This window comes from Tiliqua scincoides, chromosome 4 (assembly GCF_035046505.1).
Source record: "Tiliqua scincoides isolate rTilSci1 chromosome 4, rTilSci1.hap2, whole genome shotgun sequence".
Lineage (NCBI taxonomy): Eukaryota > Metazoa > Chordata > Lepidosauria > Squamata > Scincidae > Tiliqua > Tiliqua scincoides.
In genome coordinates this window covers 73,739,876-73,761,978 of record NC_089824.1, presented here as the reverse complement: position 1 = coordinate 73,761,978, position 22,103 = coordinate 73,739,876, and the positions used below count along the sequence as shown (strand labels likewise).

At 40.6% G+C, this 22,103-nt stretch overlaps 1 protein-coding gene across 3 annotated transcripts in view; it reads left to right on the top strand.

Moving 5' to 3' along the window:
- Window positions 1-22,103, top strand: part of CDKAL1 (CDK5 regulatory subunit associated protein 1 like 1) — a 340,298-nt gene that overhangs the window by 219,742 nt on the left and 98,453 nt on the right. For all 3 annotated transcript variants that reach the window (XM_066624923.1, XM_066624921.1, XM_066624922.1), the window contains exon 11: window positions 7,509-7,654. In XM_066624923.1, coding sequence (XP_066481020.1) covers window positions 7,509-7,654 — 146 coding nt within the window. The remainder of the gene's footprint in view (window positions 1-7,508; window positions 7,655-22,103) is intronic.

The following is a 22,103-nucleotide window of genomic DNA, read 5'->3' as shown; positions in this document are numbered from 1 at the left end:
GATTCTTCATGTCAACTCAGCATTTGTGTTCTCTAGCCTCCTTTAAGCTGATACTCTACAGATGGCTTCCCCAGACAAGCCCTGACACAGCACCTAAACATATACGAGTATTGTAGTGCAACAGCTCTCTCTCTCTCTCTCTCTCTCTCTCTCTCTCTCTCTCTCTCTCTCTCTCTATATATATATATATATATATATATATATATATATATATATGCTATATTTTTCACACACAGTGAAGTTGTTTGGAAGATGTGAAATATGAATACAAATAATTACCCAATAAAACCAAACTTACCATGTTTGAGATGTGTGTTCAGTGGATTTAATCACAGCATCATTCTGTGCTGTCAGCTACCTTTCTCTGCCTTACCTTACTCTGCCTATACTCTTCTCTCATTTTTGTCCTATCCAGGTAATGTGGTGCTGAAATGTTGAGAAATCTCACAGTGTAGTCCTGGCTGGACATTGCCATTTTAGACTGCAGGTGAAGAATATCATGTTATTTCCTCTCACCAGAAATTCTCTAACCATGAAAATTAGTATACCAAGGAGAAGAGCTTGAGCTTAGCCTTTTCTCTGATGTACTAGCTTTATCCTGCAGGAGGTTTTCCCATGGGGGAGTTTTGATCTATATCAACCTTCACCACCTGCAATCTAAACTGGCAAAGTGCCAGTGGGGCTTATACCACTTGATAGTTCTGAACCTGTAACCTGGCTTTCAGTTGGAGGCCTTTAGGCAAGGGCCATTTCATTTTTTGTGTTTTAGAACTGTCCAACCATCCCACATTGTCCTGACTTTCAACCCTCATCCTGCTCTAATCCATCAGTGCCTTCTGTTGTCTCACAGAGTTCCCTGATACCAATCCTTGTCCTCATCTATTCCACTCTAGTGGAGAATCCCAGGAATCTCAACTCTTAACCTCCCTCCTCTTCTCATCCCTGCAAACCAAATGTTTTGGGTCTGTATTTGTACAAGAGAACCTGAAGAAATGGTGGGAGGGGGGTCAACAGAAAGATGTGTATTTGAGCAAGTTGGGAATACCTTCTGTGACTCTTGCCATCACTTGTTTCACCTCTATGATGGTATTTGTGAAGGCATTCACTCCACCAATTTCTTGCTCTTGCACTGTCTATTTAATCGCTTTGTTATCTCTTCCAACTATTTCACTCTATCTTCATGGTGCCTTCCTCCTACACCATCTCTAGTCAAAACCATCCCTCCAGTTTTTTGTATTCTTCCACAACCACTTACTAGTATTAGTGAATGATAGTAGAATTTATTTCCAAATTGGCTTTGCTGTTTCATCCATTTTGTGTCATGGACATTCCATGCCATTAATTTAACATGTAACCAAATTCTATTAAACACATAAATGTTTAATAGCATTGCATTTATATGGCATTGACACCAGCTTCAGTGTTACTTCAAACCTGCGAAAGGGTTGAAAGACCAAGGTGTACTTGGAGGCCAAGTGAGCACAGTATGTGAGAAGGTTAAACCTCTTTCCTGTTTACATGGCAGGAAAGACAAGGGAGATGCTTTAATTTACAATTTCCTTATTTTTTGAACCATGAGTGAATTAAGTGGGTTTTTTTTTGTTTGGGTGGTGGTTTAACCATGAAGGGGGGAATCCTAAAATTATGCATTATATTTCTTTCCTCTTTTTCTGCCAACAATTGGCTCCCAAAGCTGCTGACAACAAATAAAACCCATCACATATTTATTTAAAAGATTTATATACCGTCTCTCCTATGTTCAGGGAAATATGCTGTCTTTAATTCCCATTTGAAAGATAATTCAGGGGTATTTGAGTTTAGAATCTTTTACTCTTAAATTCTGTGCTCAGTGTCAAGTCTTCCATCAGTCATTTGTAAATGTCATGGGCCTCAGGCAAACCTTTGGAGCTAAGGCTAATTTTGTTCATGGATTAGCAGCAGGAGGAAGATCAGCATTGACTTCGTTGTAAATTTCTGGTGGCAAATCACCACTGGAAAACTTAGGTTTGCAAAAATAAAATGCATATCTTTATAACTGCTATTGGTTCATGACACCAGGATGCAGATAAAGCTATTAACACCCACCAAATATGTACCTTGCATAATTAACTGCCTCCAGTTTTCCTTTTAATATTTGTAAATTCATTAATAACCAAATGAGGTATCACGATACTACATATTTATATTCTGATGGGTAATTAAAGTTCTACCAGTCACCACCTCTGCTGTTACAAAGTCTGTCATTAGCCTTGAATGCATAAAATCCTTTGTGTTCATTGACAGATGACCTGACATTTTTTTTTCCTTTGCAACATCTTCTGAATAATCTGCAGTATTGCTTCAATTGTATTTTTATTTTGGTTTTTCCTTTGTTTGTCTTTGAGGCACATATTTTGATTAGGTTTTGTTTTGAATTTGAGTATTAGTAGTAATGTATCCCAGCAATTTTGATTAAATTATATGTTGACATCCACAACACTGTATCTTCCCTTTTTGGTTTAGTGCATTAAGTTCATTCAGTTGTGCAAAAATATATGTAAACGTACTTATCATCAGTTACTTTAGTCAGTAATTCTTTCTGATGCATTCACCTAAATTTACATGAAACTATGTGGAAGATGACCAAAGATTTAGAATGAACAACAATGAAGCCTTCTGCTGCAGGATACCTCTGGTGTATATATACTTTGCAGGTGAAGCCATAGTCATAGTCAAGTATTGGGGGGGGTGGACTTGTCCTCAATCTCTGAACTTGGGGGGGCTTGATGAAAATCATTTAGAAACACTCCTTTAGATCCTTGTTCTGTGACAGATTGTATTGCCTGTCTGTGTAATAAAAGTATTCAGGGGTTACAATATGATAAACACTTAACTAGTGTCTTATTGACCTCAGTAGGGCTTACTTCTGAAAAGACATACATGGAATTGTGCTGATTCTTTTACAGTGCTAAAAAAGTAGAGTATCTTCCTGCTTGCGTCCCAGTGTACAAGGTTGAAAGATAAAGTTGTCCTACTCGTAGCCGCCTTCTGTGACTGCATGTGCGTCCCTTGGATTGAATTAGGAAGACTACATACAAGATAGTTCCTCACCCTGTTGTATTTTCCTTACTTGTATATGAGGGTAGGACACTTTTAATACCTGAGTTATAAGCTAACCCAGTGGTTCCCAGACTGTGAGCCATGGCTCCCTGGGGAGTCACAGAAGCCAGCTAGGGGAGCCATGGAATCCTTGTGAGAAACCCACCAGCCTATATAATGTACAGAATTGTAGCCCTAATTGGGAGCCATGGCCAATGGCCCAGTAGGTCAAGGGAACCACCCGTCGAAAAAGTTTGGGAACCACTGAGCTAGTCAGTCAGTGGAGTGAACCAAGCATGGAGTGAACCAAGAACTACATTAAGTGCACCTGCAGATTTGAGCAGAGGCTTAACTAGGCCATCTGACACATGGAGGACATACATTTTTTGACAATCCTCTCATATACAACAACATTATTTGCAGTAATAGCCATGGCAATTAATAATAATAATAATAATAATAATAATAATAATAATAATAATAATAATGCACTTGCTCCCGGTGTGGAAGGGATTGTCACACCCGGATTGGCCTTTTCAGCCACACTAGACGCTGTGCCAGAACCACCTTTCAGAGCGCGATACCATAGTCTTTCGAGACTGAAGGTTGCCAATACAAATAATAATAATAATAATAATAATAATAATAATAAATGATGCGATGAACTAAATCAATGCATAGTGAAATAAACATAGTGAAATCCCCACAAGCAGGGGTTGAAAGCTCCTTCCCCAGCTATTGCTCCCTTGCACTTAGTACTCAATGACGTACTGCCCCTGCATCTGGAGATTCATTGTATCAATCATGGTTAATAACTACTAATAAACCTATAGTCCACCTCATATGAATGTTTACAACCGACTTTTAAAGTCATCTAAGCCAGTGGCCAACAATACCCAAACTTCCCACCTACCCCCACATTAACTTCCAACCCCTCCTCCTATTCACTCTGGAGAGATTGGACTCTTCTTACCTTCCCTTTCAACCTCCTTCTAATCAGCCTCCTCATTTGAGGGAAGTCTGCTCTTCGGAAGTCAAGGGTTTTTTTTGAGAGATTTGCCTGGTGTTCTTCCCCCAACGTGCATATCGAAACGGATCACAGCATGATCACTGTTCCCCAACAGTTCAGCAACATTTACATCTCTAACCAGGTCCTGAGTACCGCACAATATTAAATTCAGAGTCACCTGTCCTCTGGTGGGCTCCATGACTAGCTGCTCTAAGGCACAGTCATTTAGCATGTCAAGGAATCTGGTCTCCTTTTCATGACCAGAACACAAATTGATCCAGTCAATATGAGGATAATTGAAGTCCCCCATGATTACAACTCTATCCCTTCTTGTCACCTCCCTGATCTGTTTCCTCATTTCAAGGTCCCCTTCCGATTTCTGGTCTGGAGGATGATAGCACGCCCCCAGTATTACATCGCTCCTCAGGCCTGTTAAGTTAACCCACAGAGATTCTATGGTGGAGTCGGACCCGCCTTCAATCTCTACTTTGCTGGATTCTATCCCTTCCTTAATGTAAATGGCCACCCCACGTCCAACACGCCCTTCCCTGTCCCTCCTGTAGAGTTTATAGCCCGGGATGGCGGTATTCCACTGATTTTCCACATTCCACCAGCTTTCCGTTATGCCCACTATGTCAATGTTTTCCCTAGTCACCAGACATTCCAGTTCTCCCATCTTTGCACTTGCATAAACTTCGGGCATTTGCATAAAAGCATTTGTACACGGAATGCCCCAGGATGGGCTGCTTATTAGCTCCTTTGTCTCCGCATCCTTTCACTGTGCCAAACCGTCTATCACATCCCATCATGCTACCATTCCCAATTTCTTCTCCTACTCTGCCCTTGTCTTGTTCTCTAACATCCCCATCCTCATCCCATAGGGATGAGGAGTTCCGAACCGAATGCCCCTTGACTCCTGTCGGCCTTCCCCCAGGGATCAGTTTAAAAGCTGCTCTGCCACCTTTTAAATGTTATGCGCCAGCAGTCTGGTTCCATTCTGGTTCAAGTGAAGCCCGTCCCTCTTGTACAGGCCCCGCTTTCCCAAAATGTTCCCCAGCGCCTAACGAATCTAAACCCCTCCTCCCTACACCACCGTCTCATCCATTGAGACCCCTGATCTCCACCTGCCTAACTGGCCCTGCGCGTGGAACAGGTAGCACTTCCGAGAACGCTACCTTTGAGGTCCTGGCTTTCAGCTTCTTACCTAATAGCCTAAATTTGGCCTCCAGGACCTCCTAGCTACACTTGCCCACGTTGTTGGTGCCGACATGCACCACAACCGCTACCTCCTCCCCAGCACTATCTACCAGCCTGTCTAGATGAGAAGTGATGTCCGCAACCTTCGCACCAGGCATACAAGTCACCATGCCATTCTCACATCCATTGCAAACCCCTCACTGTGTTTCTAATAATCGAATCCCCACTACAAGAAGCCCCCGACCCCCCCTTCCGCCGAGGAGTATCCTGAGTGCATTTGGATACAGGCCCGTCCCTTGGAGAAGGGGCCCCCCCTAGAGGATTGTTTCCCTCCTCTCCAGGATGTCATCCTCCAGCCCCGAGACTTCCCACCCAGGCAGCTGAGGAGCTGCACACCTGAGGTTGGGACGAAGCCTGATCATCCCCGGAAGTCTCCCCACGGTCCTTCTCTGCCTGCCTCTGCTTCTCCAGGTTGGCCACCAAGGCTTCAAGGGAGCGGACACATTCCCTGAGCCCCTGGAGCTCCTTGCACAGAGGACACACCCATGACTTATGCCCCAGAGGCATATAGTCATTCATGTTGCACTCGATGCAAATCACTGTATAGCCCCCACCCTGCTGCTGGCTGGCTGACTGCATAGTTTGTTTGTTTGTTTAGGGGTACTTAAAAACCCTTCACTGGTTTGCTGCCCTCTTCTCAAGGGAAGAGAAGGACAGTGTCTGGGGCCCTGGCCTCCTCGCCCTGCTGCTGAACTCGCCCAGATGCTAAACTCGCGGTGCCTTACCTGGCACTTCGTTCCCATGGCACTTGGTTTCCCAGAGGCCACGTGCACTTCTGCCTGAGAGAATATACATATTTATCATATATATCACGATCATACATGAAGCAGAATGTATTTCCAAGTATGTTGCCTGTGAATGCTCACTATTCTTTGATGTTTTAAACCAGGAGTGCCAAACATAAGGCCTGCGGATGCTCCTCCTCTAGCCCACAGGTTAATTGGGCTTATGATAATTGAGCTGCAAAGGTGACTTAATTGTAATCTGAACTGAAAGACATTGCAGGCCAACTGATCTTTCTTTTGTTTTCTAATCTTCCTTGTGCCTCCTATAGCCTGCTGAAGGGAAACCAGGGGTATTCAGATCACAGATAGAAATGATGCATCTAAGGAAGTTGAAAACTTAGGGCCAGGGTGTGGGGACTGAGAGAGGCATCATTAGCGGGTGAGTGCTGGTCAAGGGAGGATTGGAGGATATGGATGGTGTGGTCCATTGTAGTTAAGTCAGATGCAGGTGAGTGTTGCTTTGTGATGTTCTCACCAGTGATGGGCCACATATACAACACTACCACTGGTCCCTGTATATGCACCCCCAAGCCTCCGAAGCCGAAGGGAGCTCTGCTTCCTTGCCTCTATGGACTCAGAATGTCCAAATTGCACAAGAGACACAACCCGGTTTCCTCAGGTAACGGGAAATTGCATCTGTCTTGCAGTTGGGCATTCTGAGCCTCTGCAAGTCTCCAAAAAGGCTCTGAAGCCAGGGGGAGCACAGCTTCCCCTCATCTTCAGAGGCTTAGTATAGCGTCAAGCCTTGCTGGACAACAGGGTTGCCAGTCCACATCCCTGTCGCTAAGTGACACACGACTGTAGTTAAGTTGCCGCTTTTAAGATAACAGTGGCTATATACTGCTCAGGTCGTTAACTGCATGATACAGAAAAAAAAATTGGAGGGAACACTGCTAGGCAGAAGTGATGCAAAAAAAAGAAAAAGCAGCCCGCTTGACAATAGGGCTCTTCCTTGAAAATAACTTGAAAATAGGATCAAGATACACATATTTTCTCTTCTGTCATTTTGCAGCTAATGAGTTCCTAGGTGAGAACAAAGTGCTTACCTCTTGTCGTCACCTGCTTAATGATTTCACTTCCTACTTAATGACATCACTTCCAACCCTCAGCAGGAGCCATAGATGCTAACCTTGGCACTCTGAATGAAATGAGCTTATCACCCGTGTTTTAAAGTATGTACTTTATGTTATCCCAGAAACTTATTGTATTTTCTAAAATTATAACAGCGATCTGCTGTTAAGTAAGTATATGGCATGGAGTTATTTTGGTTAATAAGAGTGACATTTACATGTTTAATGTGCATTGGTAATGCATGAAAGCAAACACTATCCATTTGAGGATGTGGTAATATATATGTATATATATTTTTAATATTCTAGGAAATGGCAAAAATTCTCAATCATCCAAGAGTCTATGCTTTCCTTCATGTGCCAGTCCAAACTGCCTCTGATAGTATACTCATGGACATGAAGAGGGAATACTGTGTGGCAGACTTTGAAAGGGTGGTGGATTACCTTCAGGAAAAGTAAGTCATTAACATGTTTTCGGTGTTTGGAATTTGTTGTTCACCTGTTCTTACATGCAATTGAACAATTGAGGTAGAAAAGAGAATCACAGTTGACTTCACAGTTGCTTTAAAGTGATTTATTCTTCTGTTGTAGTCTTAAAATACATAAACTACATATAGCCTTGATTTCTTACGTAATGAAGTTTTGAATTGTCAGTAATCAGTTTGAAATTCCTTTTATGTCTGAATAACTCTGTGTGAAATTTTTATAATGCACTTCATTGAAATCTTCTTTAATGTATCTTTTCAGGATTATTGGTGCTGCATGAAAAAAAAAAATGTGCAAACGACAATAATTGGAAATATTGTCCTAAAGTTGCTTTCTGTTTCTTGTATATGGGATAACTTAACTTTCGTCTGTTAATCCTAGAAATTTGCTTGAGCAAATTATGACAATTTATGGCAATGTTTCAAAATCCCTTTCCAAAATGGCATGAATTATTTTGACAACAGTAGGAGTCTATTTTAAAATATGTTCCATTGGCTCTGACATGCACAAAGAAGTGTATGTTTATCTAAAAAATATTTGTAGCAGACTACAATAGTTAGTTTAAACACTGAACATCTCCATTGAGTATTAAGAACTCTGTGAAGACTATTTTTGCTGAAAATTGTACTGATTGACCTTGAATAACTAGAATAACTGCCTTTTTATAAGTTTATTTTATAATGTTTATTTTAATTTATATATTTCTATCTTTGTGTAGTTTTGTTAGCTTTCTGGGTTGTATCAGCTGAAATTGATGAGACTGTAGTTAGGCAAAACTAACATTTGTTGATGATTTCAGCAGCACTTATGGCTAGTTTTCTTTGGATATGACTGTGAGTTTAGATTTTATAAATGTCAGTGATGTAGCCACGGCAAGCAAGGGGTGCGTCCCACCCAGCCATTAGAGCATGCTGCCAGCTTTGTTCCTGGCCCCACTCACACCATCCTCAGACATACTGCAATCCAGCCAGCAGGAGGCTTGGTTGTTGCCAAATTGCAGCAGGCAGGAGAGCCAGTGACGTTCGCTGTGGCTGGAGCCAATGCACCCCTGCACCTGGTGCACCACAGTTGGCTTCTCCTCCCTCAGTCAATGAATGCTCAGCAACCCAGAAGTGACATGTGACATGATAAACTTCTAGGTTGCCAAGCTCCACACTGGATGACGTCACCCACAACAACGCTGCTGAAAAATGTATAGGGATCCATATCTTCCCCTATACTCCTTTCTCATTGATAAAGAGAAACAGAGAAACAGATCTCAGGATTTAAAGTGTGTTCATAAAACAATAGCCATTTTCTATAGTGAGGAACAATAGCCAGGAACACTTATAAGTGTTGCAGGAAGACTTATAAGAAAATGCAATATATCTAAAATTTATTAAATTATTTTAAAATTCTGCAAAAACATCAGTTAGAAAAAAGTAGAAAAAAACAGTTGCATAAATCAAACCAGAATCAATTTTGAGATAGAATTATAGTAATATTTTAAATTTCTTTAACTAATCTTTTAAAAACAAGAAAACTTTTATGCTATGACACAAAACCTTGTTTGAGAGATTATTCCTCATTGCAGCTGTGAGCACTGGGCATACCCTGCCCCAGAGCTCCTGCAGGTAGGTTCTGTAGTAGATGGATCCATCCCTAGAAAGTAGCCAGTGTAAGCACTTCCTTGGATAATAAACCCCACATGCAGCCATGCTTTCCTCCCATCACTCCAAGTAAATTCAGACACCACTTTAGTTGAAAACAGTAAGCAAAGGAGCAGGAGTGATACTGCACTATTTTTGAATTTCCAATTATTACATTTTTATACTGCTTTTCCTCCAAGGAGCTCAAGGCAGTGTACATGGTAATCCCCCCTTTTGTTCTCACAACAACCCTGAGGTAGTTAAAGAGATTGAGGGCCCAATCCTATCCAACTTTCCAGCACTGGTGCAGATGCAGTGCAGCCTGGAGATAAGGGAACAAATGTTCCCTTACCTTGAGGAGGCTTCTGCGACAGCCTCTCTACTAAAGGATGCAGCTCACATCCCACTGTCACCACTGCACCAGTCCTGGAAACTTGGATAGGATTGGGCCCTGAGATGGGTGAGGGTCACTTTACAGCATTATTATTCAAGATTTCTATCCTGCCTTTCATCCAAGGAACATGGGTTATCTTCACAACAACCCTGCAATCTAGCTTAGGCTGGGCAATAGTGTCTAGCTCAAGATCACCCAGTGAGCCTTAAGGATGAGTGAGAATTCAGCTGTGGTCTCCCCAGTTCTAGTCTAGCACTCGAACCACTACACCACACTGGCTCTCTTAATTTGTATTTAGTTTGATTAGGAAAGTCATTTATCTCCATTATAATATTATGGCATGATTGGCAGTTCTGAATTCAAGTGAAGTATCCATGTCCATTATTTTTAATTTACACTGCGTACTTGAGAACTGCATAGGTTCTAAATTAAAAGCTGACTCATTAACCATTTCAGCATTGAAAGTTGGCAGCTATTGTTATAACAGCATTTTGCTGTCAGGTACCCTAGCAAAACTGTTGAGCATGCTCACACATTCGTTTGTATTGAAATATATTCCATCATTCAGTCATAGCACAAAGTATGCATGTAATTACTTAATATTCAAATTTGACAGTTTCAGGGTATGCATCAATCATATAAATCTCAATTTGCTTTTATTTATTTATTTATTTTTGTTGTTTTAAACTGGTAAAAGCTTGGTAATCATATTTTTAAAATAGAAATATTTTCATTAATATGTTTTAAAATCCTACCCTGTTTCTAGTGTGTCTGAGTAGCTAACAATTTCCAGAGAGCATGAGGTATTGTTTCCAACATGCAGAATCAGAGCAGTTGAACTGTGGGAGGAAAGAGGAAATTTTGGATATTTGAGTATGTTCACATCTGTAAAGCTCATTTATTTTTACTGCTATATTAGGAGGTCTTTATTTGTAGTGTCTCATCTCCTAGAAGCAGCCAACAATAACCTTCCTATATAGCCTTTCCCATATAGACATCTCATCACAGACATTGCAAAAGTAAAACATGAGAGCAGATGCTTTCAATCTCTACCAGTAGTACTTTGTATTAACAGAATATCTATGGGGCTGTTTCAGTAGTAGTTGCTAAGTTTTCCTTCTCCCTCCACCTGGCTATAATGGATGGAATTCAAGCATGAGCATTGGTCAATAGCTCACAATGGGGACTTAATGGCATTGAGGACCACCATGGAAAAACATTTTGAACTGCCAGTTATATCTAAAGTCCATGTTTTCACTTCTTTAAAGATTTGCATCAACACAGTGGACTGAACTTATGTAATTGCTTTTCTACTTATTGCTCATCCCTGTGATTGCAGAGAAATTGTATTTATCTGTTTTTAAGCTGACACAACCAGACATTTAATGTAAAGGACTGAATCTGAAATCAGGCATTCCTCTGTCAGTTTATGCCACTTTTCAGTATTGTTCATTTGTAAATGTCTCGCATAAATCACTCATTTTGAAACAACCAAAAAGGCGCTGGCATATGTAGTTATTGCATGTAGACAAGATGATATATGTGGACCAGAGCAATCACAGACTAGTAAGGAGGGCAGACAAATGCTTTCTTTTCCTAGTACCTTGCCTTCCCACTTACCCATTACTGCTACTGCCTTAAACTCCTGCTAAAATACTGAGAAACAGGCAGCCAAGCCAAGAAGCAACCTGATGTGGCCTTGCATTAGTGGTGGATGGTGAGGGGGCAGCAGATTCAGGGTGCCCTTTACCCCAAGTCTGCCACCACTGCCTCCCTCCAGCCCTCCACATATGTGAACCACATTTATCTACTACTCCTTGCTCACTAAAATCTAGCAAGAATCAAATCATCTGCTTTCCTCTCTGTGTTCCTTCTTTGCACAAAACTTAAAATGAGCACGTTCCCTTTAAATGATGTATGAGGGAGGAGTACTTCACAACCCTCCCTTGCTCCATACTTATTCAGCATTTAAAGGGATGTGTGAAATGGTGAATTATGGGCACCATCACACAACACACCTGATTTGGGTTGGACCTACTGGGAAAGAAAGTGCCCCACTACTGGGTACCTGAGATGGAAATGGCAATATGATCTGCTATGTCTCAGCAGACCACTGTGGGTGCTTCATTCCATGTCAGGAGGGGGAGGTAGTGGTGGAGTAGCTAGTCAGTGTCTGGTAGCATATTCTAAGTACTATTAGCAGAAACAATTTTTGACACGCACCCTCAGATTAATTGTCATCCTTTTGCTGATCCTTCATCATTTACAGATCATTGACCCACTTGTAATGCCTTTCAAATGAAGGATTTTAATTGATTTTAAAATATGGCTCTTCTGATAGCTCATGCATTTACAGAAGCAGAATTATCATTTTAAAAGCTTGATGAAAATTTTCAGGGTCTCATTTATTTGTGTGTGTGTGTGTGTGTGTGTGTGTGTGTGTGTTGGCCTGTGTTGAAGGTTTGCAAATGCCAGCCCAAAAAGAACAGTCTTTACTTTGCCGTGAAATACTCATTCTAGGTTTCAGGCGAACCTCCCATTGAAAGGATTTTCACTGTTGCAGGACAGTCCCTGTTAACATTTCTTTCCATGCCCTTGCCGTTCAAACAAGAGTTGCTGATGGTGTTGTTTAATGGAATGGTCGTTCAGTTCTAAAGTTGTGATGAACAATGGGCAGGGGAAAGGTCTCTTAATGTACAGCATAGCCAAGTAATGTGCCGTACAATGTAAGGAACATACATAAGGTTTTTGCTCATAATTTTAGGCTTAATATTGTCAAACTGCAGTCCTATACATACTTACCTGGGAGTGGGTTCCATTGAATTTAATGGTTCTTACTTCTGAGTAAATTGTGCTGTAAATGCTGTCATCAGCAAGCAACAGCACTAATATTGAAACCAGGTGAGATCATAATGTGTAGGGGTTTTTTTCAGTTTAATACGTGGCAAAGCAGAGTATGAAAGCAACAGCCTCCTCCTGCTGCTGTTTCCAATCCCCAGCAACTGGTTTTCATAATTGTTCTGCCTCTGAATTTCAGGTTCCATTTAACTATCATGCTTAATAGCTATTGACAGACCTATCCGTTATGACTTAGAGCGCAGCCCTAAGGAGATCTACTCAGAAGTAAGTCCTATTGTGTTCAATGGGACTTACTCCCAGGAAAGTGAGGTTAGGATTGCAGCCTTAGCTTCATAAGCTAAGTCTAATCATCTTTTAAAACCAGTTAGGTCCATGATCCCAAACCTCCACTCTGATCCCAAACCTCCATTGCCTTGTGGCTACATCCAGTTATGGAAAAGGCTTCAGGAGTCAACCTCGAGGCAAAATCCGGAGCCGGAGTCCCTGAGGCAGTTCATGGCTGAACACAGTCACGTTCTGGCAACTCCTGCGATACTGCTGGAACCAACCGTATTGGCCTCTGCCTTTCCATTGGACCATTTCAGCGAAGTGGAGAGGGGGGATTTGCTGCCTGGGTAACAGCCTATCTGCCATACCTACTTTACCCAGGCTTCGCGCACTGCAGAGGACACTCTGTTCCAGAGCCACCATTCAGAGTGTGACACCATGGTCTTCCGAGACTGAAGGATGCCAACAACTAGGTCCATGGCAATGACAATATTGTGAAACTGAATTAAAAAATTATTTGTGTGTTGGGTGAAGAACTACTTTATTTTGTTTGCCCTGAACCTACTACAAATCACGTTAAATGTGTAACCCCAATGTAGTGTTATGAAAGAGGTGTGAATATTTCCTCTGTCTACTTTCTCTACTGTGTGTATCATTTTCTAAACCTATATCATGACCACAATCTTAATTTTTTTCAAAGAAACTTTAAGAAAGACCCAAACATTTTGCCTTTCCCTGTAAAGAAGATGTCCCAACCCTTTGCTCGCTTTTGTTACCACATTCTTGAGATGGGGCACCCAGAACTGTGCACGGTATTCCCAATTGATTTACAATCAAACATTGATTTAAATGAGGATCTTTGATACTGGCCACTGTATGTTCCTTGGAGCAACACAGTGAAGGGCATTTGGCTACACAAAGCTTCCTGTGTTTATGTTTTATGGAGGACTCTTCCCCAGCCCCTGCATACCTTTCAGTCTGTACCTGCTGAGAAAGATGACAGAGTTGGGGAATGCATTCTAAAGTGCTGAGCAGCAGCAGATTGCACATGTAGCCCAGACCATTACTGGGACAGTTCAGAGCATAGAACCTTCATTGCTCACTGATTCCTAAGCATTCATTGTTTAAAAGTAGCAGAATCATAAGCTAAGGGGGGAAATTGAAGTACTGATTTTTTAGCTTCATTTTTCAAGCTATATTTAAAAGATTACATGAGATGAACTTCTTGAAGTCTTCTAGTATCATACATCATGTCACGTTTCCAGATAATAAACCATGTAGACAGTTCTTGGATCTTTCCGTTTTTGGCCCTGGTTGATTTGTTGCTGTTACTAATCTAGATATTCTAACTTCTGTAATATTTTTATCCCACAGACTCTCACATTCCTCACTCTTTAAGATTTTAACTTCAAAGCATTTCAATGACCTTCAGCATGTTAAAGAAAAAAGAAAAAAGGTCTTTCATTTTGAAGACTCAGCCACTGATGTCTGGAAAAATAACATTTTTTTGTCTAGCAAGAAATTCAATTTATAGCATTTGTTGCCTTAGAAAACCTTTGTGTCTTCTAAGTTTTAAGAAGAGTAGTCATTTTTAGATCTCTTGGACAGTATCCTGGGGCATTATCTCCATGAAGTGGACAACTTCACCTATACTATTTATTTCAGTCATTAAGAAAACAACTCATGCGGCTTCTGCTAGCAACCAGCTTGTCAGTTCAGCCATTAGTCTTTTAGTGCACCTTCTTTTTTGAACCTTACATGGAAACACTCTCAAATGATTTTATGTGTTGCTTCTAAAGCTACCAGACATCCACTTCTTCATTCCATTCATACTTGTCATTTATTGTGTAGCTTCATACTTAGAGGGAACTAGTTTATAACTCCATGGAAAATACAAGGTGTACTTTGCTTAGTTTCTGCATAAAGTTCACTCTTGGTTAGAGAATGTATTTTCAGGAGCAGGAGGGCAGGAGGTCTGGTCTAGAGGGTTGAGCCTCCGTTTGCCTGAAGATAACATCCGTAGGTCGCCAGTTCGAGGCCACTGGCACCGTGCAACCTTGAAGCTGAGTCGAGTTATTCCATCTGCTCTGAGCGTGGGAGGATGGAGGCCAGAATGTGCGGCCAGATCAAGAACGAAACATCTGAATGGTTGTGGCTCTTGAAAGATAGAGCCTTCTTTAAATTGTAAAAATCCCTACAGGGATTTAAATTAGCCTGCCTATGTAAACCGCCTTGAATAAAGTCTGAGGAGAAATCTGAGGACCTAGAAAGGCATTATATAAATACCTGTATTATTATTATTTAGCTCTCAACAGCCTTCCAGTCACACCTAGGAGGCTTCTGGGGAGGCTGCATGTCTTCAGAGGGCCAGCTGTGGCTCCCAGGTAAGTAATTGAGGTGGCACACCTCCCCACCATGGATTTCATTTTCCATGAAATTTGGTATCCGCAAGGGTCCTAGAATGGATTCCCCTTGGATGCTGAGGGCCCACTGTAATTTGAATAGTGTGTTGAATACTTTTTAAACTCAATGGTCTTGTAACTTTGTTTGGGGGGCTTTGGAATTCCTTGAACACTTATTTAGAATTCCTCAGTAATGAAGACAAGCATCCTACCTGAAGGGTAGTTTGCCTAATTCTGTCACACTTCCCTTGCAATGTGCAGCTGCTGAAGAGTGCATGTTTTAAAGTGCACTCTGAGTTCACATCAGTGAACTAATGTGTGCCTTTGAACGTGTTACATAGTCTTCTGTCATGCACAGTGCTTCCTCAGTAGACAAGTTCATTTGAAAAGCATTCCCTAAATTTACAAGAAAGCCACTGACATAGTCTGCAATCCTATACACCCTTAGCTGGGAGTAAATTCCATTAAATTTGATGGAGTTTGCATTTGAGTATATATGCATATGATTGTACTGTATGTTTAAGTCACATTAATAATTGAACTTTTTAAAAAGACTAGTAAAATTGGCTAAGTAAAAAGTCAGTGTGAAAAATTTAGCAGCTGCTCCTATTCAGCTGCTAAATTTCCTGAATTTGCTGCTAAATTTTGAATTTCCTGATCTAAAATTGGAGGATTTTGAAAGTGGGAAGCCAAGATCCCCTGTATTTGGTGGATGAGTGATGGTGGCTAGTCTCTTTAGATTTCTTTTCTATGGAGAAAGTCCCACAGAAGGACTAAATAACTTTCTAAGTTGGCAGAAGATGAGCAATGTAACTGGTCCCCTTCCTCTCCAGTTTGCAGTGCATGAGCGTGTGTACTAGCTTAAGTTTCCAACAGCCTGAATGTAGTGTGCAAAGATAATGCATGAGGATAAAAAGTTCATTGGGTGCTTGAATTTCTTTTACTGGGTCAATAGCAAGAGTTTTGCAGTTATTAAGGTTACAGTGACAGCAAATAGAAAGCAAAAATTTAGTCCATAATTCCCTCCTCTGAAACTCAAGAATTCTTAAAAATGTACAGCAAATCCTATGCATGTCTGCTAAAAAAAGTCTCATTGAATTCATGGGGACTTACTCATAGGTAAGTGTACATAGAATTGCAGCCTTTAAGTGGCTAACAAAATTTTAAAAAGAAAACTACCAATCAGAATGAAACATACACAGTAAAACAACTACTCAATAGCAGAACAGGTAAATGTAAACATTTCCACAGAAATGAACAGTGGTATCAGGTTCATTCTGGTTAGGCACTAACTGAAGATCCATGCCTACAGACCTTTGACTCTCATTACCAGTGACAGTGGTAGCACCCAGTGCATCATCAGGAGATAGACTGGAAATGCCATATGGAGCGTAGTTCACCAGCACTACCACAAAACCGCAACACAAAATAATAACTGCAGAAACAAAAATAAAACTTGGACAGAAGACAACATCCACAAGTCCCAGCATTAATCTGATCTCCCCAGAGAGCTCATGTAGCATAGTGGTTAAGAGACTGAGTTGCAAATCAGAACATGTCAGGTTTGAAATTATTTCTGCCAGGTATTTACTAAGGACCCTTAAGCAAGCAACTTCCTCTCAGCCTCAGCTTCCCAAAAGCAATATGGAGATAATACCTTACAGGCTTTTTGTGTGAGAATGCCACAAGTAAAAGTGTGAAACAAATGTTTTTATTATTTATTTATTTACTTATTTATTTTATTATAACATTTGTTTATAATATCAAATCAAACATTCAGAAGTCTAGTGACAACAGCAAATGCCAACTTTGTAAGATAAAAGATGAAACATCTGGTCAGTGCCTGAAGTAAGATCACCCAAATTATTTATCTTATTTTTTATACTGCCCTTTCTCCAAGGAGCTCAGGGTGGTGTGCATGATTCCTTGCTTCCTTTTGTCCTCACAACAACTCTGTGAGGTGGGTGAGGCTGAGAAATAGTGACTGGTCCAAGGTCACCCAGGAAGCTTCAAGGCTGGATAGGGATTTGAACCTTGAATCTTCCAAGTCTAAATCCAACACCAGAACCACAACACTATCCTGGAAGTAGTTAAATTTAGTATAGTTAAATGGACTATAAAGAACATCATGATAGAGTTGCAGCAATGGTTCACTGGATTCTTTGCAAACAATAAAATTTACATTCACACCAAAATTAATAATAATAATAATAATAATAATAATAATAATAATAATAATAATAATAATAATACATGTATTTATATACCACCTTTCTTGATTGTCAGATTTCTCCTCAGACTTTATTCAAGGCGGTTTACATGGGCAGGCTGTTCTAAATGCCCATAGGGATTTTTACAATCAAAGAAAGGTTCTATCTTTCAAGAACCGCAACATTTCAGATGGATCTTTTTGATCTGGTATCACATTCTGGCCTCTGATTGCCTCCCATGCAAGCTGACAAGCAGCTCCTTCATCTCTCACATGGAGGGCAGCCAAGATGCTTCTTCACTCACACCAAAGAGCAGGTGGAATAACTCAGCTCAGCTTGTCAGCTGCTTCAAGGTCTCACCATTCACGGTGCTGGTGGCCTCAAACTGGCGACCTGCGGATGTTATCTTCAGGCAAGCGGAGGCTCTACCCTCTAGACCAGACCTCCTGTCCCTGATAAACCTGATAATATTACTGAGAATAACCAAGCAAAGATTCTTCTGGACTTCTGATTACGAACAGGTAAGTATGTAGAGCACAATATGCCAAATATAACAGTAGTTAACAGAAAGAAAAATAAAGCTTGGATCACTAATATTGCAATCCCAAGAGACAATAGACCCCCCCAAAAGGACTCTAAAGAGGGAGCTGTTTTTAATTCTAGGGGGAGGGAATCCACATATGGGGAGCAACCACCAAGAAGACCCTCTTTCTTGCCGCTGTCCCCCTCACCTCTGCTGGTGGTGGCACAGTCAGAAGAGCACCCCCCCCAATGACCTGAGAGGACGTTGGGTTGTATGGAAGGAGGCGGTCCCTCAAATATCTTGAACTCGATCCATATAGGGCTTTAAAAGTCAAAACTAGCACTTTGAGTTCAGCCCAGAAACGAACTGGCAGCCAGTGTAGCTGCTGAAGCAGCAGCCTGAGTCAAGCCAGTGATCCCCAGCAACCACATGGGCAGCTGCGTTCTGCACTAATTGCAGTTTCCAGACTGTCTTCAGAGGCAGCCCCATGTAGAGCGCGTTGCAGTAATCTAATCTGGATGTCAGTGGGGCATGGGTCACATTGGCCAGGTCTGAGCAACCCAGGTATGGTCGCAGCTGGCGAATCAGCAAAGGCTCCCCTGGCCACAGCTGCTACCTGGGAATCCAGGAGCAGCTGTGGATTCAGGAGCACCCCCAAGCTGCAGACCTGCTCCTTCAGCGGGAGCGTAACCCTGTTCAGTGCAGGATGATAGTTCAATACCTGGGTCTTGGACTTCTGGACTAGGAGAACCTCTGTCTTATCAGGATTCAATTTCAACTTGTTCGCACACATCCAGCTCCCAACAACCTCCAGACAACAATCCAGAACTTTGACTGCCTCCTTGGAATCAGGAGGAAAGGAGAGAAAGAGCTGGGTGTCATCAGCATATTGATGGCACCTTACCCCATACCTCCAGATATACTTTATACACATAGTCTGAAGGTAATTTTATACAATATTTTTTTAAAAAATTTTGTGCATGAAACAGAGTTTGCAATTTTATTTCTTTAGGTAAAAAAAAAAAGTCATGTTGGTGCTCAAAGTTCTGTATTTCAGAATACTCCGTATTTTGGAATTCCAGGTAAGGGATGCCCAACCTATAACCATTTAGCAGTTGTAAGGCACATTCTCCATACCAAAGCGCTTTCCAATGTTAAAAGTTTCTACCAACTCTATCTAGCTATCTGATATGGGAACATTTTGTGAGACTTCATCTAACGTGTGAAACGTGCCTGCCAACCACTAGTTAATACTACCCAGATTGACTGCTAGAGATTTTATATCCAGTGTATTGATATGAATTTAATTTCCAGTTAGTCATGCCCTTGAATGATCTGGGCCTGTACCTTTTTAAACTATTCTGTTTGCTTTAATCCCCCCCCAATAGTTAGCTGTGCTGCTGTTTTAGTAACAGGTTTCAAAACAATGACCCACTTGTGAAGTAACTACAGATGTAGTAAGCCATTAAAAAGAATTCCAATGACGTGAACAATAAAAAAGGTAAGTTTGTGCCTCAAGGCAATGGCTTTTGATTGAGCTTGTGCCGCTTCAAGTTCAATAGCTTCTGACACACATGTAATTATTGATAAATTAGTCCACATTTTCCAGTTTCATCATTTTTCTTCTTACTGGCTCTTCTCAAAAGTATTTCTCAAGAGGCATTTACTGGGCTTTAAAAGGTCTTAGTTTGTTTATGATGCTAACCATTTTCAAAAGCAAATATGCTTTTCGTTGCCAACTTAATATGCAGTCTGAAGAAAGGTGATTGTACCTAAATTCCACTGTTGCGCATATTTAAGCTTCATTGATTTCAGTGGAAGGAAGGGCTAAAGTAGATTCGACATGATATATCCATGTGTATATGTATGTTTGCATGTGTCTCTCTGTATTTACGCACACACAGTTATGCATTAGTGATTGTATTTACAAGAACTCACTTTGTATAGGGAATTGTGCATATATATATAATTGTTTACAGGGGTACTTTTTTTTGACCTAAAACATATTTCTAAATCAGACCTCAGTCAGATATGTGAATTATACCATCCAAACTATAGTAATTACAATTTTCTCACTGAACAAGCTATTTTATAAAGGTGGCCTTCACGTCAGTATTAAGAAAGAATGGTTTAAATGTTGAAGACCATCGTCCAATTCATCACTATTCATATACCTTATAAGGAATGCGTTTTTTTAAAGCCATACTAATGTAGCCAATGAGTGTTTTCAGGAAAATCAGCGAGCAGTACTGTCTCTTATTATTGAATCTTATGGACAGTATTTTGTGATTATGCCAAAAGTCTTAATGCTGAACATGGAGAGTTTATATAAAATTAGATGACAGCTCGCACTGATCTTGCACTGCATGCTGTCAAGCAGCAAATGTTAAACCGCTTCTCATGATCATTTCCCTGATGCAACCCTTAATAAATGCAAACCTTAGTTTTAGTAATGACCTTTAGTAATGCGAGCCTTGATCCATCGAGATGCCATTCACTTCTGATGCATCTCCAAATCCCTTTTTTATGCATTTTAAATCAACACATGCTTGCTCTGAATTTCTGCATGTGCATAGAAGGAGATGTAATTTAAACACATCTGTTCAAATATGCATTTCAGATAAACTTGGTGCTGGTTCTCATAATATGGCCGAGTTTTTGACGGGTATTATATCCCCAAAGTACACACCAGATGGTATTTATTAGAGATTTAATGGAAATGAAGTTTAAGGATGTTGAGCTTTTGTCTTAAGTCTCTCATTTTAAAGTCATAAAACAGTAATGATCTGACGCTGTAAATCTTTAATGAAGTTTTGTACATGGTTTCATTTGTATGAGAAGTGCATCCTATTTAAAGATAAGTCATCCTGAATGGGGATCCTATCTGAAATGGTTCCTCCAAAGAAATCAGTGGTCAAAGGCAGAAGCAAGAAGCACATTACTTGTATCTGCTTGCTAAAGAAACCCTCTAGGAGCCTGTGCTACTCTTGTGGAAACAAAAAGATGGGCTGTTTTACCAGCATTTACTCAACACGGAGCATTCTGTTAGATATAAAAAAAATACCATAGGTTGTTAAACCCAACAGAAAACACTCAAAGCAAATTGGAAAATCCCTCCTTGAAAATAAGTGGTATGAATTATCCAGCCATTAAATCTATTTTAAAAAGCGCTGATGAATAGTCATTTCTACCTGTTCGGAATTTGTGATGGGAAAGTATTAATATTTATTTAGATACAGAATTGGCATAGGATGAATACAGACTGACATGTTCTGTGCTATGTGAACAGAACATGTTTTGTTCTTGGAGAAGTTGGAAGAGTGTGGCAGGGAGATTGAAAAACCCTGCCACACCCACTGCTTCCTCTGCCTGCCTCTCCTGCATCTACCTTGGCAGCTCAGAACCCAGAAGTAGATGGTGGTGATGTCATCACGTCACCGCCAATTACTTCCTCATCTGCACCTTCGTGGGGTGGTGCCCGGGTATTGCGCCCCCTTAGCAGTAAAAGTTGAACCACCCTGCTATAGAAGGTTAAATGTTGGGGAAGAAAAAGCAATTATTAAAATGAAAACCTCCAGTCTGAGTTGTGCTTGGGCATATATATTTGGAAATATGCTTCTCCTACATTAGTCCTGAATTGCTGCAGTTTTTCAGCATATGATCTCTGTATCCATTTTAACCATTCATCCATTCATTTTTCTGAATGAAAAGTATACTAATCCATCATGGGGGTCACATATACTCTATAGGTTATAAAAATAATGGAGGGGTTGCAAATAAAAAAATTGCCTGTTCACTAGCTGCTTTGATATACAGAAATAACAGCAGTGAAGACAATGGGGTAAAAAATAGTGATATTTTTGTATATGTGAAAATGACACTGAACAGGATGTGCTGGTTGGTTTCAATTTCCAAGTCAAGTAAATTGCAATACAAAATAACCCTACTTTTGCCAGAGTATTTGTTGTAAATTATTTTTAAAAAATACAGTTGATGGGGCATGAAACACCACAGGACAGTTGACCCCATTAATGTAAAGAATATGAGCAGTATCAAACTGCAGAAGGTTGAAATCAAGGTTTTATCAACTTTTTCACTTCTCTGGGTTGGTTTGACCCCATTTTAATTAGAATGT